Source organism: Crocodylus siamensis, chromosome 2, assembly GCF_052110815.1.
Source record: "Crocodylus siamensis isolate JL-2025a chromosome 2, ASM5211081v1, whole genome shotgun sequence".
Lineage (NCBI taxonomy): Eukaryota > Metazoa > Chordata > Crocodylia > Crocodylidae > Crocodylus > Crocodylus siamensis.
Window position 1 is genome coordinate 219451110 of NC_143396.1, and position 26965 is coordinate 219478074.

The 26965-nt window shown below is 52.1% G+C and overlaps 1 protein-coding gene across 3 annotated transcripts in view; it reads left to right on the forward strand.

The window, feature by feature from the left end:
• Positions 1 to 5704: 5704 nt before the first annotated feature.
• DGKZ (diacylglycerol kinase zeta) overlaps positions 5705 to 26965 on the forward strand; it is an 81412-nt gene continuing 60151 nt past the window's right edge. For 2 of the 3 annotated variants that reach the window (XM_090033042.1, XM_090033043.1), the window contains exon 1: positions 25127 to 25197. Coding sequence is in view for 1 of the 3 variants with exons in the window: in XM_090033045.1 (XP_089889171.1) it covers positions 5891 to 6087 (197 nt within the window). In the remaining 2 variants the exon portion in view is untranslated. Of the gene's footprint in view, positions 6088 to 25126; positions 25198 to 26965 lie in introns of those variants that run through there. The other variant, XM_090033045.1, reaches the window with a different exon arrangement.

Below are 26965 nucleotides of genomic sequence, written 5' to 3' on the forward strand. Positions count from 1 at the left end.
CAGTATGGGATTCCTTATGCCTCTGATAGCCCTACTGAGATCAGGGACGTGCTCTTTTCTTCAGGTAGGGTGCTACTTTTGACCCAGGGGATGGGCTATTAAGGCTATTGGGTTGAAGTATAAGAACTTGAATGGGAAAACTCTACAAGCAGAAAGTGAAAGTGACCTCGGGATGTTGTCACATTTACAAATGCAGGGATGTGAAACCACCACAGTACTAATAATACTGCAAACAGCATCTCTGTCCTGGTGTAAGAAGTGGGTTTATCATTCCAAATTCTGAGCAGAAGGTGAATGGGCAACACCTGGCTCTTTCATTTTGCATTTAGCAATGGTATTAGGCCTTGGGACATAGCAGCCACTATCACCAGAGGGTTTCTGGTGTTGGAGCCATCACAAACCAAGCAAATCATCCATCTGGTTTCAAGTGTAAGATTTTGTCTCCAGACAGCCAGACTCCTTGCACATCAGGCTGCCAAGGCTCAGCCATACCCTGCGGACCTAGACTGTGTGGGTACAGAAAGTTTCAGGGATGGCACTCTTTGTTGAGATGCACCCTCCTAATGAAACGTGTTCTTGCTATTTCCATAGTTCTGGTAGCTTGCTTGCGTGGCTGCTTTCTGAACTACCACTACCGGAGACTGGCTTGGCGTCAGCAGGCTCTGTTTTGAAGTGAGAATGAAGCAGTTGAAATCAGACCAATTGGGGAGGAGGGCGGGGGGTGTAGTTATGACTTTCAATGAGTTATGTTCCTTTAAACGTCTGAGGTTGCTTTCTGTGGGCAAGAGTGCTGCCATTTTTTGCAAGGGTGTATGATGCATGCAGAGTAGAATGGGGAACACACTGTGCTCTCCCCCTGAAGGCTTTTCCTCTTGTGCTCCTTGTTTCCCTTCAACTGCAGAGAATCTTACAAGCACTGAAAGACTCCCTGATCCCACTGACCAGCGCAGTATAAAAACCTGGAGCAAGGAATAGTCCTGAAGCCCGGGGGACGCAATCAGGACTCTAGCATAGATTGCTTACTGTGTCCCTGAGCCACCACCATCCCTGCTGGGGCTCATTTGTTGTGGGGGAACGACATGCAGTGATTGGGCTGGGCTGGGCTGTCTCTGTTGGGGTGCTGAGCTGATGGTGGGTGTTTTCCCTGCAGGGGAGCGGTTTCTCGCAATGGAGCCTTGTGCCTCAGGACTTCTTGTTGCTTGCCTAAACTGGAGCAGAGGCTTCTCTCGAAAGACAGCTGGGTGTCCCAGCTCCACCTACGTGGGAGTTTGGCTTGTGAAGTGGGCTGTGAGGGCTGAGGCACCGCGTGGCATGCTGCAGCAGCAGCAGCCTTCGTTACACTTCCAGGAAGTGCAGAAAGAGGAACCAGGTAGAGGCTGTACACGAAGGCAGGGGCCTTGTGCGGCTCTGAGGCCAGAGAGCTGGTAGGGAAGGACCTGCCCTTGGAATGCCTCCAGAGCTCTGTCACAGCAGGAAGGACAAGGGAGTGTGAAGCCAGGGCATGAGGAGGAACACCTGCCTGTCCTGTGGCAAATGTGGTGGCAGCGGTCATGGGATCTCCCGCAGAGCCCACCAGAGGCTGCAAATACAAGGTACCCCCTGTGCCTAGAAGTCTCTGTTAGTTTCTTCTTGCTCTCTGGGCTGATGCCCTCTGTCTGATTACCTTCTGCTGTCTAGGAGGGAAGAATGTCTCGGGCTTGCCCTGTTCCAAGCTCTTTGCCCCCCTCCTTGTTGTCCCCTTTCCTTCTCCCTCCCACTGCCTGTAGTGGGATATTGTGCTTGTCAGGGGCTGACATTCATGTGGATGTGTGTGTGGGTGGGGGGTGGTAATCGGGTTTGCTCCTGGTCATGATTCTGTTAACACATGGGAAGCGCATGACAGCGCTGGGTTCTTACTTGTGGTGGGGATAATGAAACCATTCCCCTCCAAGTGTCTTCTGGAAGAGAGTAGTGGGTGAGGCTGCCAAAGTGTGCCTAGAAAAGGGTTGTGGGGACTCCTAGGAATACACATTGCCTGAAATTGCCTAGCTTGCTACCCAGGATGATACCCCACCCACATCCCCCACATGGATCTTCCTCTTCCAGGAAAAAGGAGGGTCCTCAGTGCGACTTAGCCTGGCACAGAGGGAAACAGGAGGGGTGAGAAAGCGTCCTGTGATAATTCCTTTTCTGTGCAAAAGGGTTGCCAGCTGCTCCCATCACCAAGAAAAAGGGTGGGGGGGTCCCTTGGTGAAATCAGTGTTTCCATTATTAAACACATAATCAAGGCATGTGCACAGCTTTCCCTGGGAAAAAGACATGTGGACAGCCTTCCCTTGGAAAAAAACATGGAAGAAAATTCCAAGATTTGCTACAGGTGAATGGAGGCAGGGAGTATCCTCTCCTCCCCCTCCCCTAGGCCCTGTCCTGCGGAGATGCTGTTTTCATTACCCAAGTGACCCTGCGATAACGCTGTGATACTTAGCAGCCATTGGCAGTTTCCTGTCAATGCAGTGTTTTGGCTTGAATGGTGCATGTATGGGTGAGCTGGGGACAGGGTGTGGACTAAGTCATTGGGGGAGCAGGTACTGAGAGAAGACTGAATGGAGGAATTCTAATTTCTGTTGAAGCAACATGAGAGAGCCTTGCTTAGGCTATGTTTCTCCCTGCAGGAGTTATAAATGCAGTAACCAGTAATAATAAGGCAGCCTGAATAGAGGGACGGTTGTAGCAGGCTTGTGGGCTGCTCTTCCTGGAGTCTTGCTCCCAGGTGCAGAAAGGGAAGGAAGTTTGGCTGGCAGCTAGTCTAAACTCACAGATCTGTTGTGCCCACTCTAATGGTTGGTATCATGGCAAAGATGTTTGGCGCCTGGGGCAAAGCCTGCAGTGTCAGCCCACCAGAACCCCACACATGGATTTGAGGGGCACACCCCCACCATGCTTGCCTGGGAGTGCAGAGGTGGGAGCTGCCCTCCCCCATCCCTGCCCCCTCCCCCACAATGAGCTGCTCATGGCTCCGTCCCAACCTGTGCCCCAGCTGGGCAGCACTTATTGACACCCCTTTGCTTTCATACCTGGGGCGGTCACCCTGCTGCTTCCCCCCCTTGCTACGGCACTGCTTATGGCTACCACACCTGCTACAAGACCAGAGCATGTGACCTGTAGGCAGGTACTACCCCTGCATGGGCAACTCTGGATTAAGGGACTGTACAGGTCTTGTCTGAAGGATGGTGTCACCCATTGTGCTTGGCTGGAGGCTGGGGGCTGGCAGGGGATACTGCTGAAGCTTGCTCCCTGCTTGTCTCAAAGATGTTTCCATTCGGCAGCTAGGATATGGCCACAGCTTGCTGCTAGGTTGGAGAATACCAAGGGGAGTGGAGGAGGGGAGGGAGCCTAGAGGCTATGGCCAGGGCCCTGAACTTGGCACAAGGATGAATTACTGGAACGGTTGGTGAAGTGGAGTTGGCTGGGGAAATGAGTGAGCTGCCTGGCTTCTGCTTCAGTTGGAATCATTTCACATTCTTTGCCCCATCGCCACAGTGTTTGGCGCCTCTAGCTGCCCCTATTGCTGCCAGGACCTGGGAGTCTATCTGCTGAAGAACTGGTGTGCCCAGATATCGGGGGAGCACCTAGAGAATAAAGAGAAATGTAGCCAGGGAACATGGGTTAACTTCTGCAAAGGGGAATTTGAGAGCCATTAGAGAGTCCATGTCATCTGGTTGGGGCTTTCCTGAGTTGTGTGTACTCCAGGACCTGAATCTAAGGCCTAAGCAGCTGCAGGGACTGCATCCAGGGAGGCTTCAGATAGTTCTTCTGGGGAAACTTGCAGTCAGGAGTCTGGGACCCAGAAGAGGATCTAGCACAGACCTGGCCTCACTTCCTGTTGTTCTGACTTCATTGTCTGTATAGTGATGGCTCCCAGAGGCCCTTCCCAGAATGGAGCATGGCTAAGCCAGACAGCACACAAACTCAGCCCTGCCAAGGAGAGGTGACAGTCCAGTTTAATGCAAGATGCTACATTCAGGGCAGCAAACAATAGGAGGGGAAGGGAGGTGCTGCCTTTTCTTTTTGAGGCTGGGTAGTAGCAGCTTCCTGCGAGCACAAGGGAGAGCACATAGGTGACGCTGCTTCATTTCCTGAGCTGACAGGCCAGGGTGGGAGGGTGGGGAGTCTCAGCCTGTGCAGACCCCTGACAGTGCAAGATGGACACCCTGAGCTCTAATTCTGGCTCTGGCAGTGAGACTACATGCATGGCCTTGAAGAAGCTGCTTTCCCTTTTTCCCTGTAACGTGAGGTTTGTAGGAATTAATGTATGTACAGAACTTTAACACCATTTAAGTGTTGACTATCAGCATCAGCCTTCTCCCCCATCTCTGACCCCACACACACCTCTTCCCTTTCCTGTGCAAATGCTGAGGCCTCTGTCCCCTCCTTGCTCTACCTCAAAGAGCAGTAAAGCTGCCAGCAGTGGGACCCAGGCAGGTGGTGGCCTTTTCACCAGGACCTGAAACATCCCTAGCCTTCCACATACTTTTGAACTTGGTCGGTTTCTTTCTAAAGTACCTGCTCCCTGTGATGCCAGCTTGCATCCCACCAGGGCTATTTCCCCTTTCAGGCATTTACTAAGGTGCTTAGGAACATCCCATGGTGCCAGTTGCCCAGAGGCTGCACCAATCAAAAGATGGGCTTGCAAGTGACGGCTATGCCTGCCTGCTAAGCAGGGAGGCCAGGCAGCTGATGCCAAGCTGACATATACAGCGAATGAGCCAGCTTGGAGCTCAGCTTGTGCCTTGTCTGTTGTGATGGTGAGTGGGTGGCCTGAACTCCAGGACATATACAGAGGTCCCCGCTGTGAGGAAGCCCCACAGCTGGAGTCCCAGATGGTACCCGCAGAGCGTTGATCTGAGGAAGCGTCCTCTGCTGGAAGTCCCCGTTAGCTTTGCTTGAACCAGCACATTGGGCACCTTCCAGTACATGCTGGTGGCATGAAGCAATTCCTTCATGAGGTGCCGGGGCTTGGCTGAGAGGGTTGCAACATGTGCTCATATGAGCTTGATTTGGTGCCTGATAAAGGGAGGCCTCGACAATGCACTAAGTGAAAAGGCAGAGACAATGGCAGGAAAGCAAAAGGGCTGGCAGGATGTGGCTTCCTGACAGCTGAACAAATCCGAATATGGCAAGGGCACTACCAAGCCAGGCTTTGTGCTAGTGGCCGCACGGTGCCAGCCTCGAGACATCTTCTTTGTAGGGTGGCCATCATAGAGGACAGTCTGGTTGTCCTCTATTGACACGAAGCCTTGAAGAGAAAAAGAGAGGACACAAAGGTGTGGAGCTGTGCACCGATAGAGGACACGGTAGCAGAAAACCGGACTGTCCTCTATGATGGCCACCCTCCTCCGTGCGGCCGAGCGCGTGAGGTTGGCTCAAGCTAGAGCTTCCCGGGCGGGCTCCACAGCGAGCTGAGGCTTCAGCGGGTGGCTCGGCCTACCGCCGCCCAGCCCCAGGGGCACGGTGGCGCGGTAGGGCTGTATTTCAGAGGGCCCTGACCATTCGCCCTGCCTCTTCACCCCGGTGCCCACCTCAGCTACCCAGGGCAGCGGTCGGGCTCGCTGATTTACTGAGGTCCCTTCCCAACCTAAACATCCATGAACTCGGCTGCCCAGGCCGAGTGACTTCCTGCCTCGGGCTGCCTGGTACCCCGCCCCCGGCCTTACCACGGCCCGGGCGCAGAGGAGAGCGAAAGCGGCGGCGTCCTCCCCCCGCCGCGCTGCCTGCCCCGGGGCGGCAGGGGGCGCTGCGGGGCCGGGGCGGGCACTGCCCGGCAGGGGGCGGCGGCGGGTGCTGCTTGCGCCTCCCCGGCGCGGCGCGGGCAGGCGGCGGGGCATGGCCGGGCACTGAGTGCCAGCGGGGCATGGAGCCGGCGGCGCGGGGCGTTGGTGGCTCCCCTGGCTCGCCCGCTGCCTCCTCCTCTTCCTCCTCCAGCAGCGGCAGCAGCAGCGGCGCGGACGAGCCCGGCCGCGGGGCGGCGGCGGCAGCGGCGGCAGCGGCGGGCCCGGGGCGGCGGCACAGCGCCCGGCGCTTCACGGGGCTCCGGATCTTCGGGCGCAGGTGAGCGCGGGCGGGCGCCGGGCTCGGGGCCAGGCATGGCCGCTCCCGCCGGCGCCGCAGGCCGGGCCTGGCCGGCTCCCACCTGCCCTGCCCTGCCGGGGGCGCTGGGCTCCAGCCGCAGCCCCGGGCCCGCTGTGGCAAAGGGCATGGCTGCGGAGAGCCTAGGGTATGCCCCTTTCCCCCGGCTGCGGGGGCCCCAGGGACTGCTCACCCAGCCAGACCTGTGTTGGGTGAGGGCCCTGCAGGATCCCGTTGGTTATTCCCTCCCCATAAAAAGAAAAGCAGCGAACCAGGCTGTGGGCACGGGGTCTCGTGCCTCCGAGAGACCATGTGCCCCCTTTGCGCTGTGAAGGAAGCTGCCTCCCTGTCTTGGCACTGCTCTGCCATGCAGGGTGGCTGGACAGGAGGGCACGGCAGGGGCTGGGCTACTAGTGGCAGGGTTACTAGTGGCAGGGTGTGGGTGTGGGGTCAGTGCTAGGCCCTGTATGAGTCCCAGCTGGATGGGGCATGTGGGCTGGTGATCAGGAGGAACTGTTTCCCGTTGTTTCTCTGTGCTCCAGTGTCTTTGCCTTTACACAGCATGAAGGGGCAGGGGCCTTTGCACCCCAGAAGGAGTTGGGTCCCCTGAGAGCAGGGACTGGATCTTCCTCTGTTCCTTGTTTTGCTCTTTTTCTTGCCCCTCCTCATCTCACGGGTTTCCACTAACTTTTGCCCTGCGCCTGGGTCACTGGCAGAGCTGTACCACTTCATAAACAAAAGTATTGAAGCTCTGCTGCCTGCCTGAGCGGAGTTGATGCTGCTTGCTTGGTGTGGGTATGCGCCTGTCAGCAGGCTGCCCTGCGCCGTTCTTGGCTGGCTGTCACAGGTGTCTCCTCTCTGGGCTGAGTAGAGAGCTCTGTGTAGCAGACTAACAGTATGGATGGGAGCAGGCTGTAATTGTAGTGCCAGTATAATTAGAGGCTTCTGCCCACAAGACAGCTGCCTGGTGTCTGATTAGGCAGTGAACAATATGTAACTGCAAATGGCCCAGCCAGATGCTGTTGTAGCATCAGTTGAGGTGGTGTGTAACCGCCCTGGTCAGTGCTGGATGCTGATCTGGGCTGTGGGCTGAGCCAGGGAGTGTAACCTGTGGGGAATGTGTTACTAGCTTACTGTGGGTCATTTCACGCACTGCAGACTAGTTTTAGGTAGTGTTGAGGAGGGTGTGTGGCAAATGCATCTCCCTCCTGACCTGCTTGTGTACAGTCCTGCCAGTGCTGTATGATTTTGAGTCATGGTCCCCCTGCTGTTCCTGCCTCGGGATATCTCCTTGTCAGAAGCAAAGGGAAGAGGGAGAAAGTAGGTTATTTTTTCTCCTAGTTTTGGAAATTGTGAAGCAGGTAGTGAGCCTGTTTGGGAATGAGCTTAGGTAACCCACTAATGGGCCAGGGACTTCCTGGACACTAGGTGGTAGGATGAGTGGTGAATTTGGGCTGTCACTGAGCACTGCTCTCCTTTGGAATTACTGATGTGAGCAAAGGGAAGACAGGAGTCTTTTGACCCTCCTTGCCCTGCCTTGCCATCCACACAAGCCACAGTCATAGGACTGGAGGATTCATTTCATCACTCTGACTAACATCTTCCCTTCCCTCTGTCTGCAAAACTGGAGCATTCCTGCAGCCCCTGGGAAACAAGTATAGCCTGTATAGCAGAGCAGTGACCCTACCTCCATCCCCCATAAGACCCCAGTCTGATCAGTGCTACAGACAGCAAACTTGGCGTCCCCTTGGGTTGCAAGGCTCTGGGGTTGCTTGATCACTGTTACCCCATTTTCCTTGCCAGCCCTGTCAAAAATTGCCTGGCTGCCCATACTCACCCTGTCTGCCCCGGCTCCAGTGTCTGAGGGTACTGTTCATTGTTCACAGCTTTGGAGACTGATTTTCTGCCTGTGTCCTAGGTCTGTGAAAGTGAAGGGCAAAGGGAGATGCACACTATGTCCTCCAGTCAGAAGTCCCTCTGCATTTCCAAGGTGACTCCATCACAAATCTTGCTCTAGGAGGGCAGGAGCTGCTGCTTTCTGCTCCAGTGTCAGATTTGGCAGCAGTGGCTTCCGCAAAGCCTGAGGCTATCTCCATCCTTTTCTCGGAATGAGACAGTGTCTCTGCTCAACCTCCCAGGGGTGTGTGCGTCCTTGAGTAACTACCCTGTAGCTGTTTCAAAGTGCGTAGCTGTTTCAAAGTGTGACAGTGCCTTTAGAGAGCGAGTGAGCTGCAAGGCATGGGGCCCCTTTCGCATGGAGACTGTGTGGGGAGTGTTTAAAAGGAACATGGTGACTTACCCTCCAGCACTGCTGGAATTGCTGGCTTAGCTCTTTTGTGCTTGTGTTCTTTCTGAACTTCTCCTCTCAGCAGAAGTGCTTTGCTGGGGAAATAGTTTGTTTTCCCCCTTGGACAGAGTTGATTTTGATTGAGCTCTTGATGGTGGGTTCTCTATAAAAATGATGGCATAGCAAGATTTCCTCTTAGGCCTTGATGAAAGGGGATGTCCATACACAGTGGACAGTGGCTGGAAGTATGGAGGGGGGATGTGCCATGTATAGCATCTGCTATGTGGTGGTCTAGTTGCTATTTGTGTGGTTCCCATCTGTGTTTCAAAGGGGTAGTTTTCACCAGCTCCCACTGTAGGAGTGGGATAGGGCTGGGCATCTGGTGTTTGTGGGGCAGTGTTTTGGGGAGTTGAGTGCTGGATGGTCCCTCTCCTTGAGAAACTCTTCCTCTTAACAGTGGTTGATTAAGAAATCCCGTTAGGTGGAAATGTGGCCAGGACACCTGGGTTAAATCCTAAAGGAATGATGACCCAGGACCCTGCGGGTAGGTTAGATAGGTTTAGATAGGACAAACCTATCTAAGGTAAACCTATCTAAGACTTTCCCTCTAGTAGCATGGTGCCCCCTGCCATCTAGATCAATTGTGACCTTAAGAGTAGTGTGGCTGAGATGCATGCACCACCCTGCTGCACCTGAATGCTCCTTTAAGCACTGTCCAGGCCTGATGGTGCTCCCTGTGGCTTGAGCTGATGAGCCTCTTGTGTTTAGTCAGTGATTGTAAGGAACAGTGGGCAGTGATGTGTGAGACACTGGTACTGAACTCCCTGATGTATGCCTTCAACAGCAAGGCCGTTAAGACCCACCTACCTTAATAGCTGATACCTGATGAGTCTCCACTACCTGTTGCAGAGGGATTCAGGAGGAAGACTGCAGCAAAGAGCAAATTGTTGCCAACCCCACGCTGAGTTCTCAGGAAAATAGGGTCACTTTGGTTGTAGGGAGGGGGTGGAATCTCCCTTGCTTCCCACTGCTTCTCTCCTACCTCAGGAGAGGGCTCTAGTGGCCCATGAGACCTCTGGGGCTAGGAAGATGAACATGAGGAGGAGGCAACACTAGCTTCCTCCTGAAAGTTGGAGCAACAGTAAGTTAGGTTCATGTGTTTTTGAGAGCAGGCTTATTTCTGTGCTGCATAATTGCCTTAAAGGAGAGTAGAATAATTGGCTCCAGCATTGATACAGACAAGTGCATCATGCCTGTATCTGGGCTGCAGATGCGTAATTCTTCTAATTGGGCTGATGAAGAGATTGGAGCTGGTTGGGTAATGAATGGCAGGGAGGAAATTTCCTTCCTGGCCACTTCACTGTTTGTGCCATAGATGAGCAGTCTGAGCAGAGTCCTCCTCCAGGCAAGGGGGATACATTCTCTTCCTAGCTTATCCCTTGCCATACAGGCAGGCAGTTAACATGGGCCCTGAGAAGGAGCTTGAGGTGATAGGAAGTAAGTGGACAGATCAGCTTAAGCCCACACACTGTAAACCACAGGGGTGTTAATAATCCATGGTGACAGAGGTATGAGCCCCATCATTGCCATAAGATGGGAGCTCTTGGTCTGCATTCAGCTTGGTCTGCTGCCAGCACTGTGCAGTAACCCAGGCACAGGTTTGGAAAGGTAGCATTTTCCTGGGAGTAGGTCTGTGAAATGGGACGGGGTGCTTGCAAAAAGCATGTTAAAAACAAAGTTAGCTCCCGCCCACAAACCTCAGATGTGTTGCTCAGCCTGGGGGCTTGCCAGATGCCTCTGCTGTGTGTGTGTGTGTGCAGAGCCGGATGAGAGGAGCTTTCACAGTTCTTGCTGGTGCTTTGCTGGACCCTGCCTGCCCCCATACCTGCTGCTCTGGCCATTCTAGTCCCTGGCCCCTTTCTGAGGTAGTGGTCCCCTCGGGGGAAACTCAGCTGCAAAATTTTCAGTCCTTTGCCCCCATGTTACAAACCAAGGTAACAGTGGCTTTGCCAGAAAGCTCTTTGGAGGAAGCAGACAGAGGGCTAGCAATGAATCCATGATGAAAGCTTGCTACCTGCTAGCATCCAAGCAGAGTTAGTTTCAAATAGAATACAAGACAAGGGTCCTGGAGCCATCTGGCCTTGGATGAAGGAGTGGCAAATGAGCCTACTACACTCCAGTGTCTCCCCACCCCCAACTAGGCAGAAACTTGTAGAGAAATCGCTAACTGTCAGGTCCTTCCCTTTCCTTTTGGTTCACAGATAGGCAATGGGGTGCAGGCAGGGGAAAGGGAACGCAGGAACACTCTGCAAGGCAGCCTCACAATTCCCTTGGCTGTGCAGACGTGGAGGAATGGGGCCTCAGCTACATTTGGTCACATCTTGGACAGCTGCTTCTCTTGTGCAGACACCTTTGTTTGTAGGGGACACCTGGTATGTGGGTGGAGGAAGCTGCTCCCCCTACAATGCAGTGTTTGCAGATCTTGTATGCTCTGCTCCAGCAGGCTCTGGGTCTGACCTGCTGCAATCTTAAAGGTCTTGCTGCTGGGTTTTCTACCAGGGTTGTCTGGCTTTGAACTTGCCGGGGAGCCTGCTGTTTGAAGAGCAGTGGGCTTTGCATTGGGCTGGGCAGCATGGTGGATGCGTGAAGGGTGGGGAGCACAATGTCTGACACTTCACAGAGCTGCCTGATCTCTGCCCCTGCACCAGGAAGGAGCTGGGCACTGCTGCCACAAGCTACAGGTTTGGCTGGACTCTGGGCCTCGGAGTCTGACTCCAGGTGAAAGTAGAACCATCCCAGGCTTCCCTAACATCACAAGGCAGTTGGCTCAGGACAACTCTCACTCCCTTTCTCCCAGATTCGTCCATGCTCTGCTGCTTGCCTGGGGCAGGAAGTAAGTCTGTTCACTCCCTCTCTTGGCTGTACCTCTGCAGCTGCCTCAGCCAAGTTGCAGCTCTGGTTTTCACTGCTCCACAGATTGCACAGATCCAGGCGCCAGTGTGGAAAAGGTGGCAGGGCCTGTAGTTTGACAGGCTGCCTTGGAGGAGCACTCTGGCCACACAGTGTGAGATGAACAGCAGGTGCAGGAGAGCACTGTACCCTTTCTGCCGGGGCAGGGAAGCTTCTCTGCACGGACCTGTTTCTCATTCTGGGGGCCAGTGGCAGCGGTGAGGGCAGAAGTCATTGGTATTGGTGATGTAGCAGAACGGCACAGGCTCTGTTGTATGCCAGAGCCCTGAGACTGCTGGGGGCCCTGCTAGGAGAGGGACGGTGCTGTGAGGCAGGGGGAGGCCTGGTCTGGAAGTAAGAGGCAGAGGCATATTCATGGGGTTGAGGTGACCTCAGAAGAAGCCTGGGGATAGTAGGTGTAAGTTCTGTTGGAGTGGCAGCTCTGGCTGTTGTGGCAGGAGTGCATCCTGGCAGGGTGGCTAGGAATCAGCAGACTGGGTGTGAGCGTCTCCAGGACCTGATGGAACGATGAGTCAATGCTTCTAAGAGGGCAGAGGCACTGGATTGGGTTTCTTGCTCTAGTGTGGTGCAGAGGAGCAGACAGTTTCTCTGGAGATCTGGTGAGGCCTCTAAATATAGCCTCCGTTCTGCTTTCCTTGGAGCTCCAGTTTCTTTTGCTGCTATTCCCAGGTGACCCTGTGAGCTGATGCTCTGGCGTTTGCTCTCAAACCCACACTTGCTAGCTTCTGTAATGAGAGTAGGAGCCTCCCAACAATTCACGGGCACTGATCCCAGCATGTCCTTGCTGCCTGGCAGTGCCCCATGCCCCTGCATGACCCAAATTCAGGGCTGCATCCCACCTTCAGCAGATGAGTGTCTGCATTCCACAAATCAGCACTGCTGCTGGCACTATTTAACTCCTGTCCCCTCCCAGAAGAGAGACTAGAGATTAAATGGACTTTGGGACTGAATGCTCCCTTCATACTTCAGTTGGCACAATTGAGGCATGTTGGCAGATCCTGTGCATCTAGCAAATTAGTGCCAAAAATTTGCCCTGCGCCATCTTCACCAGGTCATAGCTCAGACATTGTCATACCAAAACATCTCTGCCTGGGTGTGCTGTGAAGGTGTGCCATGCCTCAGCCTGGGGATTTGGAGATGAGGTCTGCCTAGCACGAGGGGAAAAAATAAACTAGGAGCAGAGAGGCTTTTGTCTTTCATCCCCTTCTGTTGTGGGATAAAGGTGCTGAGACGCAGAGTGAATGTGCCCAATCAATTTATTGGCCTGGTAAGCCGCACAAAAGTTGCCTACCTGTAGGAGAGGTAGAGTCCCTGGGTCTGTTTCAGAGATGGGGATAATCTGCCCGGGGCAGGATTCCTTCTGTGCTTGGGGGTTAATGCCTAGTAATAGGTAGTTCTGTAGCTCAGTTCTGGTGAGCTCTAGCTTGGTGTCTCTCCCTCTCCCAGGCGTCGTCCCAGCCCCTTCTTGCTGCTTTGCTCTAGTAAGTCTTTTTCTGATCTTTAACTTGAGGAAGCCATTTCTTGCTCCGTTGAGTCGCAGATAAGAAGGGGCCTTCCCATCTCAGTTGCTTTCTTTCCTGCTGGTCATGTAGTTGCTCTATGCTGGGTTCAGCCTGGGCTTTGTGACTGGTGAAACCTCTGGTCTGTGGTCAGTGGCTCTGTGTTTGGTGAGAGTCTGCTTTAAGTATGCACATCTGGCTTACACTGCTCTGAGAGAGCCCTGCAAGGCATCTTGTAGGATTTTTGGCTGTCCCTAAGATTTTGATCTTGGTTTAGGAGCATCATTCATCTCTGGGGCACATTGTACACTCTGCTGCTCTATGGCAGACACCACTGAAGTCTGAAGATGATCCTTGAGGAGTGGGCTGGTTTGAATGTAGTTAAACAGCCTCATTTAATCTCCACCACCTGTCACGTGCTCAGGCCTGCTCCCACTGTATGTATGAAGGCTATGGGAAAAGTCTTCTGTATGCCTTGCCAACCCTTTTTTTTTTTGCTGTCACTAATGGTCACTGCTGAGCTGCTGATGTAGCTGTGCTTGAGTGATTTGTGGAGTGCCAGCTCATGGCAGATATTTGTTACAGGCAGAGGTGGTCACAAACTTGCCTTTGGGTCTTTTCCAGAACAGATCACTGCAAGGTCTTGTAAAATCTAGCCCAGGTGCATCTCTGCTGTACCTGAAGAGATCTTCACCCCAGGTCCATTCTACAGCTGGCAGGACCCAAGCCAAAGTTCACTGTTTCCAGGGGCCACTGCTTGGGGAGGGCAGTGGGGTGCCATCTCTGGGCTCCAGAACAATATCTGGCTTTCCCAGAAGTCACATGGCTGCTAGCTTCTGTCCCAGAAAGCCAACAAAGCGAACAAAGAGTCTTTCTGCACAGGGGTTTCCCCAGCCCTGTGCAGTTCACCTTCCACAGGAAATGGTGCTGCCACAAGCAGTGTTGCTCACCCACCGTTAGTGTGAAAGATCATTTGGGTGCAATCCCAGAGCATGTCTCCAGTAGCTAATATTGTGGCTCTTAGAGTCTCCCTAAGATGCATCCCCTTCCCCTCCCACTCCCCAAGGCCTGGCTGGGAGGGTCAGTGTGGGCCTGGAGCCTGAATTCTCCTTTTGATTGAAGAGGACCCCACCTTGGGCTGGGCTGAGCTTCCTTGACAGGCTGAAGAATCCCAGAGCTAAAGTGCCCAAGGAGAGAAGGTTCATGTAGAGGCTGGGTAGGACCACTCTCACTTGCATGTCTCCTGCCTCTGGGTGCCAGCTCCCTGCTGCTTCTATACCCTACGTGAAAGAGAGCAGCCCCAGGCTCAGATGACTTGTATTTTATCTTCCCCAGCCACCCACATGTTTATTTGTATCTCATCTTCCCAGGCCATCCGTAGGCAGTGGCTTGCCTGCCCTGATTCTCCCTAAGCTTCTTATCACAAAACCTGAGGTCACCAACAAAGAGAAGGTTGCTCTTGCTAGCCTTGTTGTAGGCCCCCAACAGCCAGCTGACTTTAGTAGGGCATAGCGGGAGAGTATTCTGTATGGATTTTTGCACCCATTAGGGGTTGGGAGATGGTAGGATTATGGGGCTGCTCTGTTTGTCTGTGGCTCCTCTGAATCTCTGAAGGTCAAAGTGGGATTTGTCCAGGTGGGATTTGCAGAGGCATGCAGGCAGCACCCCTCTGGGGCAACTTGATTGCAGGGATGTCAACTGGCCTGGCTGTGGGTTCTGGGTGGCTGTGTGGAAGAGAGGGACTCCGGCACCCTGCAAGAGACCCCTTCAGTACATGGAGCTTAGGCGGCCCAGACTGGGGACATGTCTGCTGGGCCGTTCTTTTGCTGTTGTGCTGGCTGTTGTCAGAGAGGGCTGCAGGTGATGTTGTTCCACCACTCATCCTTTTCTCTGTAAATCCTGCTGAGCTAGGGGACACTTTCTACAAGGTGCTTATGAAGCCATCACTTTTTGAGTAGAAGCCAACCCCTTGTCCTGTCCTGAACCAGTGCCAGGCTGCCTGGCTAGGAAAGAAGCCAGGCCATTTGGTACCAGGCCCTGGGGTAAGAACTGCCCTTTGGCTAATTTTTTTTCTCAGATCCTCTTCATGTAATCAGCCTTTTCACAGTGGGATGTGGCTACCAGGGCCTGCAAGCCATTGGACAAGTGATAAAGTGGTTATCAGGTCTGTAGAAGAGGCACGTTGACTCTTTGCTCCTCTAATGCAGATGGAGCTTCTGTGAGCTAGACAGAATGATGTGGTGCTGGGAACATGTCTGTGTGAGAGACAGGGATGTCAGACCATCCCAGTGGTACTGGATGAGATATCTGGGGTCATGAGGGCAACTGCAGTGTCCTGTCTAAGAAGGGTGGCACTCTGGTAGGGCTGGGGGTGGGGGGAGTGAGCTGTGTTCTTAGCCTTGCTTTCAAAGGTGTGTCGCACAGATTGCAGCTGGGAATCAATGCTGCCAGCTCACGTAAGAGCACTTTGAAGGACATTATTTGTTGGCGACATGCTGGTACTGTGTGTGCATGCCTCAGCCTTGCCCAGCTGGCCCGTGCTGGGAAGGGCACACTCCTGAGGTTGAAAATGCCAACAAGGACCCAGCTGCACAGGTGTTTTGACTCTAATTTGAATGTCAGAGGAAACAGGTGGGGAGAGTGGGCAGCTCTGAGTGGGGGGTTTTTCTACCTTTGATTTCCTTGACTGATTGACTTTACACCACCTTCTGCCCTAGGTGGGATTCAAACCAGTGATCTGAGGTGGGGAGTCTATAAGCCATGTCCACACCCTGCTGCTTGGTCAGAAGTGCTGTTTCCTTTGCCCTAAGGAGTGTGCGCAAGCTGACCAGTGCCTGAATGCAGGGTCTGGAGAGTCCAGTTCCTGCTTCCTTGCTCCCTTCTTTCCCTGATTAGGCAGGGCTTTGTTCTCGCTCAGGCAAAGTTTGGCCAGTCCTTTTGAAATTTATTTGAATTCCAAATCAGTAACGGTGACTAGCAGCCAGCCTGCTGGGGGGAGGCAGGAGCCAGCCTGTTGCAGTGTTCAGAAGCCACCTGTCCCTCCTCCCTGAGCCCTGTGAGAGGGATCTGGGTCATGCACACACCTGCAGCCCTTTGGCATGACTCACAGCTTCCCCCAACTCAGGAGGAAGTGCTGCCACCTGGTGGGGAGCATCATCTGCTGCATTTGATTATTGTCTTGTTGGGCCTAACACAGCAGGGGACATGATGATGACAGGACATGTGGGAAAGACACAGTCTAATTGCTTCCCACACCAGAAGTCCCCAGAGTGTTTTCTGCTGAGCCCTGGAGTGAAGGAAACATGAATTGCTCTTCTGTCAGCCAGGCCTGGAGTCTAGTAGGCATGGCCTGAATCAATGCGTGTCCCTCAATCCCAGACCAGGGGCGTGATGGTTCCTAGAGGGCCCGTACCCCCATCTCCTTTGACCTGGGTGGCTGGAGTGGGTATGGGCAAAAGGGCTGTAGGGTGGGCCTGGTCAGTGGCAGCAGAGGCCTCTGGGCTGTGTTTGGTCTTGGCTGGCTCTGAAATGGAAAGGAGGCCTTAGCCTTCCTATTTTGATATCACTGCCCCTCCAGGAGGCTGGACCAGGCTTCACAGGCATGTTGTTGTTATTGAGCTGTTCATGTGGTAGCAGGAGGGTAACAGGGCAATGGGGAGGGGGCTGCAGGACCCTGAAAGTCCTAGAGCCCTGGGCACTAGGAAGAATAGGGCCATGCTGTGTTTGGGGTGGGTAGGGAGACACTGGTGGGAAGGGGGTGCAGGGCACTTGCTGATCACTCTCTTTGTGTCCCTAGACTCCATCTGCCCCACAAAGGCGTCTTCCCTTGTCTCCAGGGCAACCAGCCCAGCCGTTGGGGAACCAGGAGGATAAAGCACAGGCCAGCGGTATATAAGTATGTGGCATTTTTATTAGCTTGCCCAAGCTGTGTAGTTCAACAACTGCTGCAGCATCGCTAACCAAGAGCTCTTCTCTGCCACCTACCTTGTCCCACTCACCCTCCTGTGTCTGTACTAACCAAGGCTGCTCGAGACCAGGCTGCCTGCCTGCCTGCCTGCCCTGTGTGTCATTAACCTTGTTCCAGAGGGCAGCCTTCTGTGCTGGACTTGTGTTTGCTAACATGGCAGCCTTGACTTGGTTACCCTTGTGCCTTTAAGAGTCTTGTTGTGAGCCAGCTTTCCCACTGACAAGATACTAGGGACAATGGAGCAGCTGGTGGCTTCTTTCCCAGTTGCATTGTCTTCGTATTCTTCAAAGTGAATGCATAGCATTGTGCCTAACCACGGTGACTGGAACTCTGGTAGAGAACTTGAAGAGGACCTAAGAGAGAGAGATGACCTAAAGGAGACTGACTGGGGGGAGGTGGAGGGGGGCATTTGAGTCAGACTGGTCTGCAGTCACATTTCGGAGGTGGCTTGCCTGCTAGATATATTTAGAGGACCTATTGGTGGAACCCCTTAGTCCAGCATTTCTCAACCTGTGAGATGCGACCCAAAAGTGGATCAGAAGAATATACGAAAGGGTTGCGAACAAACTTTAAAAATGGATTCTCCTTTAAAGGAGAAAAATGTGGGAAATGTGGCTTTTCCCTTACAAGCTAGCAGAGTTCCAGCCTGCAAGGGGCTGCTTGGGGCCCCCCATGCCCGACACACACTCACCCTCTGCCCCACACACTAAGGAGCTGGGGACAGGGGGCAGCCAGTCAGGAGTGAGGGGCACTGGGTCAGGACTGGCCATCAATGTTTACAAATGGGTCCTGATGCAAAAAAAGGTTGAGAACCACTGGCTTAGTCAGTCCATCAGTAGCATTAGACAGTAGGGTTGTAGGTTGTAGCCGTGGGGGGTCTAAGGACATAGGGCAGACAAGGTTCTTTGGGTAAATCCGGTATCTTTTATTAGACCAACTCGAAAATTCTTTGGTCTAATAAAAGATACTGAATTTACCCAAACAGCCTTGTCTGCTTATTAGACGGCAGGTACACCCATGGTGAGAGAGGTATGTCCTGGCAGGGTGGCCAGGACTAATGGTGGCATAGGACCTACTGAGGTGAGTTTCTAGGGCAAGTTCTTTGTTGTGAGCTGAGGGAAGAGATCCTAGATCCTGGGTCCTAATGCTCTCTGGTCTTTAATTGTATCACCCCATTAGTAGAATCTCCTTCACAAGGTGTTCTCCAGGGGAGGCTGGATAGACCTCTTTCTGTGTTGGTCTAGGAGCAGCGCATTCTGTGTCTGCAGGGATTTGGACTAGATAACCTTTGAGGTCCCTTCCAACTATGTGATTCAGTTAACTGGATCTAGCCCTCTTTATGCAGGCTGCTATACAGACACAACAGGAAGGCATTGTGCCTGTTGTGTACAGCTTACCGTTTCCTGGTTTCAGTTTGACATGCTTTAGCTGCCTGAGAGTGTCTGCCCTGTATACCTGGTATTTCAGTAATTCCTGCTCTTCCCTTGAGTGCTTTGAACGATGGACTAAAAGATGCTGCCAACCACAGACCTTCCAAGTCCCGTAAGGAGTCCCATTTCAATGTCCCTTCGTCATTAGATACCAAAGTCTTCATCAGGCAATTGTTTAAGTAGTTCTCTACCCAGATGAGCGCTGGTTGGAAGGAGACAGAGATGCCTGGGACCCTGTGTCTGTCCCTAGGGAGGGACAGAGTGGCTGGAATCTTGTATCTTCCTACTGCCCTAAACTGGGATGGGCAGTATGCCCTATTTTTGTGTGATGCTGAAGTGAAATGTGGATGGGAGTGAAGTGCTGCAGGTTAAACACCAGGGGGCATGGGTGCTCTTCACTCTGCCCTGAGGAGCAAGATGGAGGGAAGCTCTCCTGGCCTAATGCAGATTCCTGCAGCACAATTTGCTACTGCTTCATCCAGCCTGGGATTCAATGTCCCCAGTAATGAGTCTCCTAGCCCCTCCCCTGGGAAACCACTACCTGACCTCATCCATCTCGCTGGTGAAATCTTCCTTCCCAGCCCTGCTTGAGCCATCTCCTTTGCAGTTCCTTGAGGTCTGCCCTAGGCCTATCCCTGACCAGTTCATCTCCTTCCTTTGTTCTCCCCCTCTGAGGCTGTTATACCTCCTTTCTCCACCTGAACCTAGGTTGGGAGAGAGTATTTAGCTTGGTAAAATCTTTCCTCCCTGCGGTAGGCCTAGCAGAGCCTGCACACACAGCTTGTTTGGTGCTGATGTGTAGTGAAGTGAGTGAGACTGTGACCAAGGCAAACCACTATCCAGTTTGAGGACTTTGGTGATGACTGCTTTCTGTGTTCTCCTGTGTGCCTCTGGTGCCCATGATGAGAGCTCCCACCCCTTGTCAGACATTGCTGTCTGGTATTTGCATCCCCAGAGTGCTCTTCCCAGTGTTACTGGGAGTGAGTATGAACAAAGGTAGTCAGTTGAAGTGGTGGGCACTTGGGCTGACCAAGTATCAAGGGTTACCTCTTAATCTTGCTGTGGACAAAGGCAATGTTTCAAGAGATAAGCCAAACTTCTCGGTAAGAGGCTAAGCACCTATTTTGCACAGTTCTTCTCTCTTGACCCTGCTGGCATTTGTTCTGGGATAAGAAAATCTGAGCCTGCAAAGGCAACTTCTGTGTCATCGCTCATGGGGAGTCTCCCTGCATTGTCTACTCTTTCAAAGGGGCAAAGTGAATGATACAGCATGGCAAGGGTAAAAGAACCCAATGGGCAGGGCACAAAGGGGTAGGCCAGCTCTGACTGTAGCATGAAGCTGCAGAGAGGGTGGGAGAACATATTATACTATCCTGGAAAGCAGTGATCCCTCCTCACTTGTAATTCTGGAATCCCATTTCCAGAAGGACAATACAGAGAGAGGGAGAGAGAGTCTGGAGACAGCGAGGGAAAATTATTGGCAATCTAAACTTACTTGCAGATAGAGAGGAGGCTAATAGGAGAGGATGTGGTAGATAGAAGCTGTAGATTATAACAAATGGCCTGAAGCTGATAAATTGCTCCTCTTAACCACGCCTTTATGATGAGAAGCAAGTTGGCATTCCATTTAATTGAGAGGCAGCACATTTAAAATTCCAAATGGATTTTTTCCCCTCCTGCACTGTATAATTAGTTTGAAACTCACTGCTACAAGGTGCAAGTAAGACTAGAGATTAAGAAAGATAGGTGGTTATGTGAATGATAATGTTCCCACTTACACAAAGTAGGATGCAAATGCTGTTCTGGGGTCAGAGCCAAATTGTATTGTGTGTAGTCATGCAGGTAAAGCAGTGGGACCCAGGAGAGCCAAATTGAATTCTGGTTCACCGTGGGGTTCTGAGCCAATGGTCAGGACCTGGTTTTTGGAGGGGCTGAGTACCCCAAATCCCATCCAGTCAAGGCTTCCCTGTTCTCTGTGTAACAGGCACCTGCAGGAACTGTTGTTTGCTCTTGTGGTTACAGGCGCATTTCCCCGAATGGAGCCTAAGCCCCATGGCTTGGAAAGCCTGACTCAGGGCTGTGTGGGGGTTGCTGGGGAAACAGCCCCTGAGAGGATCATTGCTGAAAGCTGTGGTTTGCGCTTAAACACATCAGACTGAAACTGGTGCTGATAGTGTCAACATAGAAGGCGAGGAAAGCCTTCGGCTCTGCATCCACACGGTGTGCGCGTGGGGCTGGGGTTAATGACTCATGCGTGGGAAGGTGGTTGGCCTTCAGAAAGATGCATGCAGTTGATTCAGTGCAAACATTGTCTCCCTTCCCCTTGAACTGCCTTTGAGGAGTAGGTGGGCCTGGGGACTGACCTTTGACTAATGTTGGCTGGTTTGTCTGTTTGTAGAACTATGAGAGCTGGAGCGTTGGCCCCACTAAGGGCATTTTTGGTGGGTGCCCAAAATACACATGAATGCCACCCTCCAAAACAGACCAGAACAGAGGCTGTATTTGACATAAATGAAAACTGGGAAGTGATGTCAGAAAGAGCGAAGGAAATCTCTACTCTTTCCGAAGGCTGTTATAAGTATGGAGGGAACTGGGAACAGGGGATGCAGACTGCACTAGTTGGACATGGGCCTCTGGCTGATCTCCATAGGAGGAGTTTCTCTTGCTGACATGACAGCCAGAAGACAGTCATGTCTCAATTTTTTATATGATTTCCTTTTTAAAAAAAAGGAAGAAAAGGAAATTAAATTGTGGTTGGGCTAGGGAAAGCTGTCACCCCAGCAAGTGAATCTGTTGCTGGACTTCGGGACCGCCTTCTGGCCAGTCCTCCTTGTACTTTTACCCCCGCTTATCAGTTTCATTCCATGCTTGTCACAGCCTGTGACAGCAGTGTTGGGTTTTTCTGTGCTTCCAGACTCCTTTCAACCTTCCCCCGCCTCCCCCGCCATTCCCTCCCACTAAAGTCCTGCAAATGCTAAAGTTAGTGGATCCTTTTCCTTATTGGGAACAAGGCACAGAGCTAATGGCTATGGCTGTCATTAGCTGCTTACGATAACAAACTAAATGCTTGGAGCCAGATATGTCCTGGAATGGAGGAGCTGTAGACTGACAGGGGAGGAGACAGGCTTATTGTGCTTGATACGTCCTGGCCTTTGTCAGGGCCCTTCTGGGGCTCTGTGCAAGTGCATTTTGGCAGTGGCATGGGAAATATGAGTGGGTGTACTTTGCGCAAGGAGCGAGACGGAGATGGTGCCTGCCTTGCGAGCATGCTGGATTTTTCTGGAGACAGCTTGCTGAGGCCCCGGCTCTGCTCTAATGTTTCCTTCCCTTTGGGCGTCTCCAGCTTCCCTTCCCTGCCCTTCCCTGCCCTGCCAGCAACACAATAACAGCAGCCATTGCTGCTGGAAAAGCAGGCATCCTGGTGGAGAGCTTGCTTGTGCATCCTTTGCAAAGGCCATTTGTTCCCTTTTTGGTAACAGAGATCTTTTCAGGATAGAGCTGTGTAACAGTAGCTGTTGCTCAGCCTTCAGGCCCCATCTCCCTTCTGGTTAATGGTTTCCTGTGAGCTGCTTTCTAGATACATGGCCAGCTGCCTTGCTGCTGCTCTGTTGATGGGTATCTGACTGTGTGGTTCTGGCAGGAATCTGCCTTGACATTTTGTTGCTCTTGCATTACTGTCTTCTTTCTCCAGTGTGCCTGGGCTATGTCCAAGCAAGCGCCATGAGTGCCCAGTCTAATTTTAGCTGTGACATGGCGCGTGAGGGGAGTACAATCATGGGGGTATAGGGCAAGAAAGGCCAAAGGCCTGACTGTAAGCTTGCATGATGACTCACCACAACCCTGTCCATTTCTGTCAGATCTGATTACAACTTCTTGTCTTAAATAACAATAACCACTGACTCACTCCTTGTGTGTATCGTGGGACAAAATGAGACTTCAGCATGGCTCAGCCTGACTGGGGGATGGTGAAAGTTTTGTTCTTGTCCTTTGCACCTTGTGTTTCCGTCACAGCTGCCGCTAATAGTGACCGGAACATGTGTGGTCACCCGCCTGGGTGACCCAGCATGCAGGAGCATGAGTCCTCCCTGGTGTGATCGTGGCAGAATTGATGAGTCCATTCCAACCCCTCACTCTGAAAGGCCATTGCAAGGTGTGGTATTATTCAGGTGGCCACTGAGGAGATCATTGGACATGCAGAACCTGAGGGGGAGAGTGTATGTGAAAAGGAAAGAGCCCCGATCTGGGGGTGGAGGGTGGGGAGTTTGCAGCCCTGAGAGATTTAACTGCATGTTGATGCAGCCAGTTGGGCCTCTAGTTAGAGACTAATAAGTCCTATGGAACCTCATGATGCCAGTTCTGTTTTTGAGCAGGGTTGTACCTGAAGGATGGTTTGCATGGCAGAAAGCTAGTAGGTGGCTAGCTGATACCTGGGAGAGAGTCCTGCCAGTGGGGCAGCATGGAAGAACTTTGTGTACATGCATGTGTGCAACATGTCAGTGGCAGACAGCGCCCTCCCTGCCTCCTGTATTCTGTGCTCTGTGGATTTTCAAACCAGGTGCTGCGGCACCTTGGGGTGCCTTGAAACCCTTTCAAGGGTACTGCAGGATGCCAGGCAATGTTAGCGTTGTCAGCTGTGCAGGCTTGGTTCACAGTGTAAACCCAGTTTCACATAATGTTAAAACATTCTGACCTGGTGTGATATGCGTTCTTTGCAACAGAAGAATAGCTCTGTTATTTTTCTGTAATCAGGAATTGCGTGAAAACTGAGAGCTGTTGTTTTACAAGGGGTGCTTAAAAATGTTGAAAACCACTGCTCTGCCCTCTTACCACTCACCTAGAAAGACTTCCTGGATACCATGGACTGATGAGTGAAGCATTCAGGTGAGGATACAAGTATGATAACAGTTGTACAGGATCCAGGGAGAATCCTAGCATCTGGCAGGCCCAGCCAAATACCCATAGGTAGGCAAGGCCTTGCTTCAGAGGTGCTAGTTCCACCCTGGACCCAGGAGGTCAGGAGAATTGGCTAGATCACAGGATTGGAGAATGGGCTTTACAGAATCTTTCCTTTTTGGGACACTGATTGTTATCTGGTATAAGCCTAAAGATTGGTCCCATCTCTGATGCTTGTTCTTTGGCCTGTGTGAAGTGGATTAATGGGTCTCCCCACCTGTTCTGTGGGAAAGCACAGGTCTCTGTCTCCAGGACTGTCAATTCAGAGGAGTTCAGGAGTGCAGAATTCTGTTTAATAAAAAAAAAAAAATGATTGGATCACTTGGTAGCTGTGCCTCTCTTCTACTCCTGTCCTATGTTGCCCAGGCTCAGGAGGGGACATTTGCACTCTGCAAAATATAGGTGCAAAATGGTGTAGGTTGTGAAGGAAGTATGGGGTGTGCGCACCCTTCTGTTGTGTTGCAGAGGCCTCAAAGGTGTTCCTTGTTCTCTGCTAGCCTACAGCACATGGTGGTTCGCTGTGTGTATTGGGGTTGGGGGCTCCTCTGTGATTTGCATCCAAATACAACGTAAGCTCTTGGCACATGGGGAGGCGCCTCCTCAGTGTAATTCTTGTGTTACAGCAGTGTTTCTCAACCTTTTTTAGACCCAAAGGACCTCTCCATAACTATTGTGAATTAAGCAGGACCCCATTTCAAACACTTATTACAGTGCTGACTTCCTCTTGCAGGCCCAGGAAACCAGGAGAGAGGAGAGGAGGGGCAGTTGGGCAGGGAAGAGCCTGTGCTTACTTCCTCGCAACCTGTGGCACCCTACAAAGGATCTCGTAAAACTGCGCTTGGGAATCACTATGCTAGAGAGATCTGGGCAGGAGCTCAGCTGGGGTGAACATTGTTCTGTTCCTGTACCTCAGAGAGTATCCCTCCCAGGGAATGGAGTGCCCCTGTATGAGGGAGGCAGACAAGGTTCTTTGGATAAATCTGATGCCTTTTATTAGACCAACTCAAATAGTTGGAAAAATTCTTCTTTGCAAACTTTCAGGTATAAATACCCTTTGTCAGGCTGAGGAAGCTAAGAGCACACACCAACTGCAGATGCTTCCTCAGCCTGACAAAGGGTATTTATACCCGAAAGCTTGCAAAGAAGAATTGTTTCCAGCTATTTGAGTTGGTCTAATAAAAGATAACAGATTTACCTAAAGAACCTGGATTGCCTATGTCCTTAGACCAACACAGCTACAACCTATACCCCTGTAGGATGGAAGCATGCAACTGAAGCTGTTCATAAAGGGGAGGAGCTGGACTGGGAGAGTGGTGAGCACAGGAGTGTCATTGTCATGACTGAAAGCAGGGACACTAGTTCTGGGAGCTGAGAACAGCTATCTCATCTCAGTCAGTACCAGGCTGTCTGCAGCCTTTGGCTATGTGTGTTTGGGGGGCATTTATGTGGGCAAGTATGAGCAGTGGGTGTCTAGTGGGCATATGTGGCAACCTGCCATTGGATCAGAAGTTGACAGTAATGGCAAATGGATGTGGTAGCAGTCCTATCCCAGGTAAATTGTGTCTTTTGCCCCCCACAACCCTGTCCACACAAGCACACAACTGAGAACATGGTCTCCCTTACACATCAGCATCACTGAAGAGCTCGTCAGGCAGTAAAACACTGCCCTGGGGTGTGTGTACTTCGGGGTGCTGTGTGGGTTCCTATAGGAAGGAGGCAGCGAGGGACTCGGTATGTGTGTGGCTCTCTCTATCTCTCTCCCTATCTGGGAGAGAGCCTGCAGCCAGGCTGCTTGAAGAGGAAGTGCAGTTGGTTATTTTAACTACCGCTGTCACGGCTTGCAGCGTGGGGAGGAGGCGGAGGCATAAACAGAGCTCTTACTCTCCAAACTAGGACTTAATCTGCGAGGGCTGGCACTCTGCTCCTTCGCAGCCACTACCTTCTGCACTTCACCTGCAGGAACTCGGCTTCCCCGTGGCAGATCAGGTCACAAGGGCTTTTCCTTGTCCTTTCCCCTTCCTCCTCGCACTCCTCATGCTCTCCCCATGTTTCACTTCTTTCATTTGTGTGCTTTTGTGGTGGGGAGGGAGATTGGGAGGAAGCAAGGGGCTGTGGGGGAAAGTGGGGAGGGAATCACTCTGGCTCTTTGGTACAGTCTGAGGGAGCACCTCATGCCACCATGCTGGTTAAAAGGCAGGGAGGTTGGACTGGGGACAGGCAGATCCCAGAGTGATCTTGGAGCTCCTCAGCCCAGTCCTTGCTGGGCTGGTTTGTGTTGCAGAAGCGGGTAAGTCAGTGCTGTCCTGTTGTGCTGCCAGTTTCTGGAATGTCGGTATGTGGGGACTCAGAGTCATGGCCTCTGGCAAGCGTTAACTGGTACCTGTGGCTCCTTGCCACATGGCCATGTGTTTACCTATGGGGGATCGGAGACTCAGTTTTCCTGTGGGGGACACATTTCAAGCAGCGCTGCCTGCCTGTCCCTTCATCACTGGCTGTCCCCCAGCACACGCAGCACAGGATGGGGCCCTGGAAGTAATAAAGTGGAAGTTGTTCTGTGCCAGGGACTTGGATCCCTAAGAAAACCTCCACCCCCACCCTGATGATCCAAGTCTTGCAAGGAGTTCATCCTCTGAATAGTTTGGGAGGGCGGGACAATGGCTTCTGGGCTCTTTGCAGCTTCCTTCCCTCTAGCATTAGTGAGCAGTTTCCTTATTCCACTCTGGTTCTCTGAGGAGCTAGCAGGAGCTCTTCTTGTTCTGCATCTCTAGGAGGAAGACTTTGATTTCCAGAATGTTTGAAACTGTGAGACTGAGGTTCTGCTGCTTTCCCTATGCATGTTTTGCTCAGTCTTTCCAGATTGCCCACTAGGAAGTACTAGTGTTGTCTACATGCTGTTTCATGGGTCCGTGCCACCTTTCTGTGGATTTCACTGCCTCCGCCTAATAGGGGACTGTCTCAGCAGTATAAACCTTTGCATGAGACCCGGCCATAGAGCTTTGCTTGCATCAGGCCTGCTAAGGGAAAATTCCAGGGCCTGGACAGGCTGCTGTGATCAAACAACTGAGACACGGGCCTGACTGTAAATAATGGGTCCCTTTGGTAAACTTGGTCTGTGTTCTTCTCTGTGAGATATGGAACTGTATGTAGTGGAAGAAAGGGTCAGTCCTGAGGGAGGACACTGGAATCTGCTAAATAAAACTTGGGTCAGACTAAGTTAGCCTTCTCCTGACCTGCATCTCTGGCCTCAGCGTTCCCGTAACTCTTGCATTGTTTTGTTGTGCTTTTATGCATGTAAGTCTGCAGAGGGCACTTTGATAGCTAAGAAGTGCTACTGTCTTTCCTCTCTGAAAGTCTTAGCAACACTTGACATGATTAAAACAGAAACCAAATAGACTTCTCCCGCTGTTGATGCTGCTGGCTCACTTTGTTCAGTTTGGGATAATTGAACCAGATTTGTCAGTCTTGCTTTCTGGATCTTGCACGTTAGCTTGAGGCTTCACTGATGGTGTTGTGAATGCATCAAAGGACTTTTTTTTTAAATTGAGAAAAAACACTGTCCTTGTCAATGAAGTGTGGAAAAATCAGGGAACTTGGGGCGGGGGGTGAGGAAAGAGGGGTCACAGGAATACTTCTGAGGGCATTGAAGTGGCAAATCTTGATCTCAGTCAGTCAGTTTGGGTCCTGTTTAAATGGACTGAGGCCTGCCTGTGGGTTGCAGCAGAGGTGGTGAACAGCATGCGTGTGCTCTTGGGAA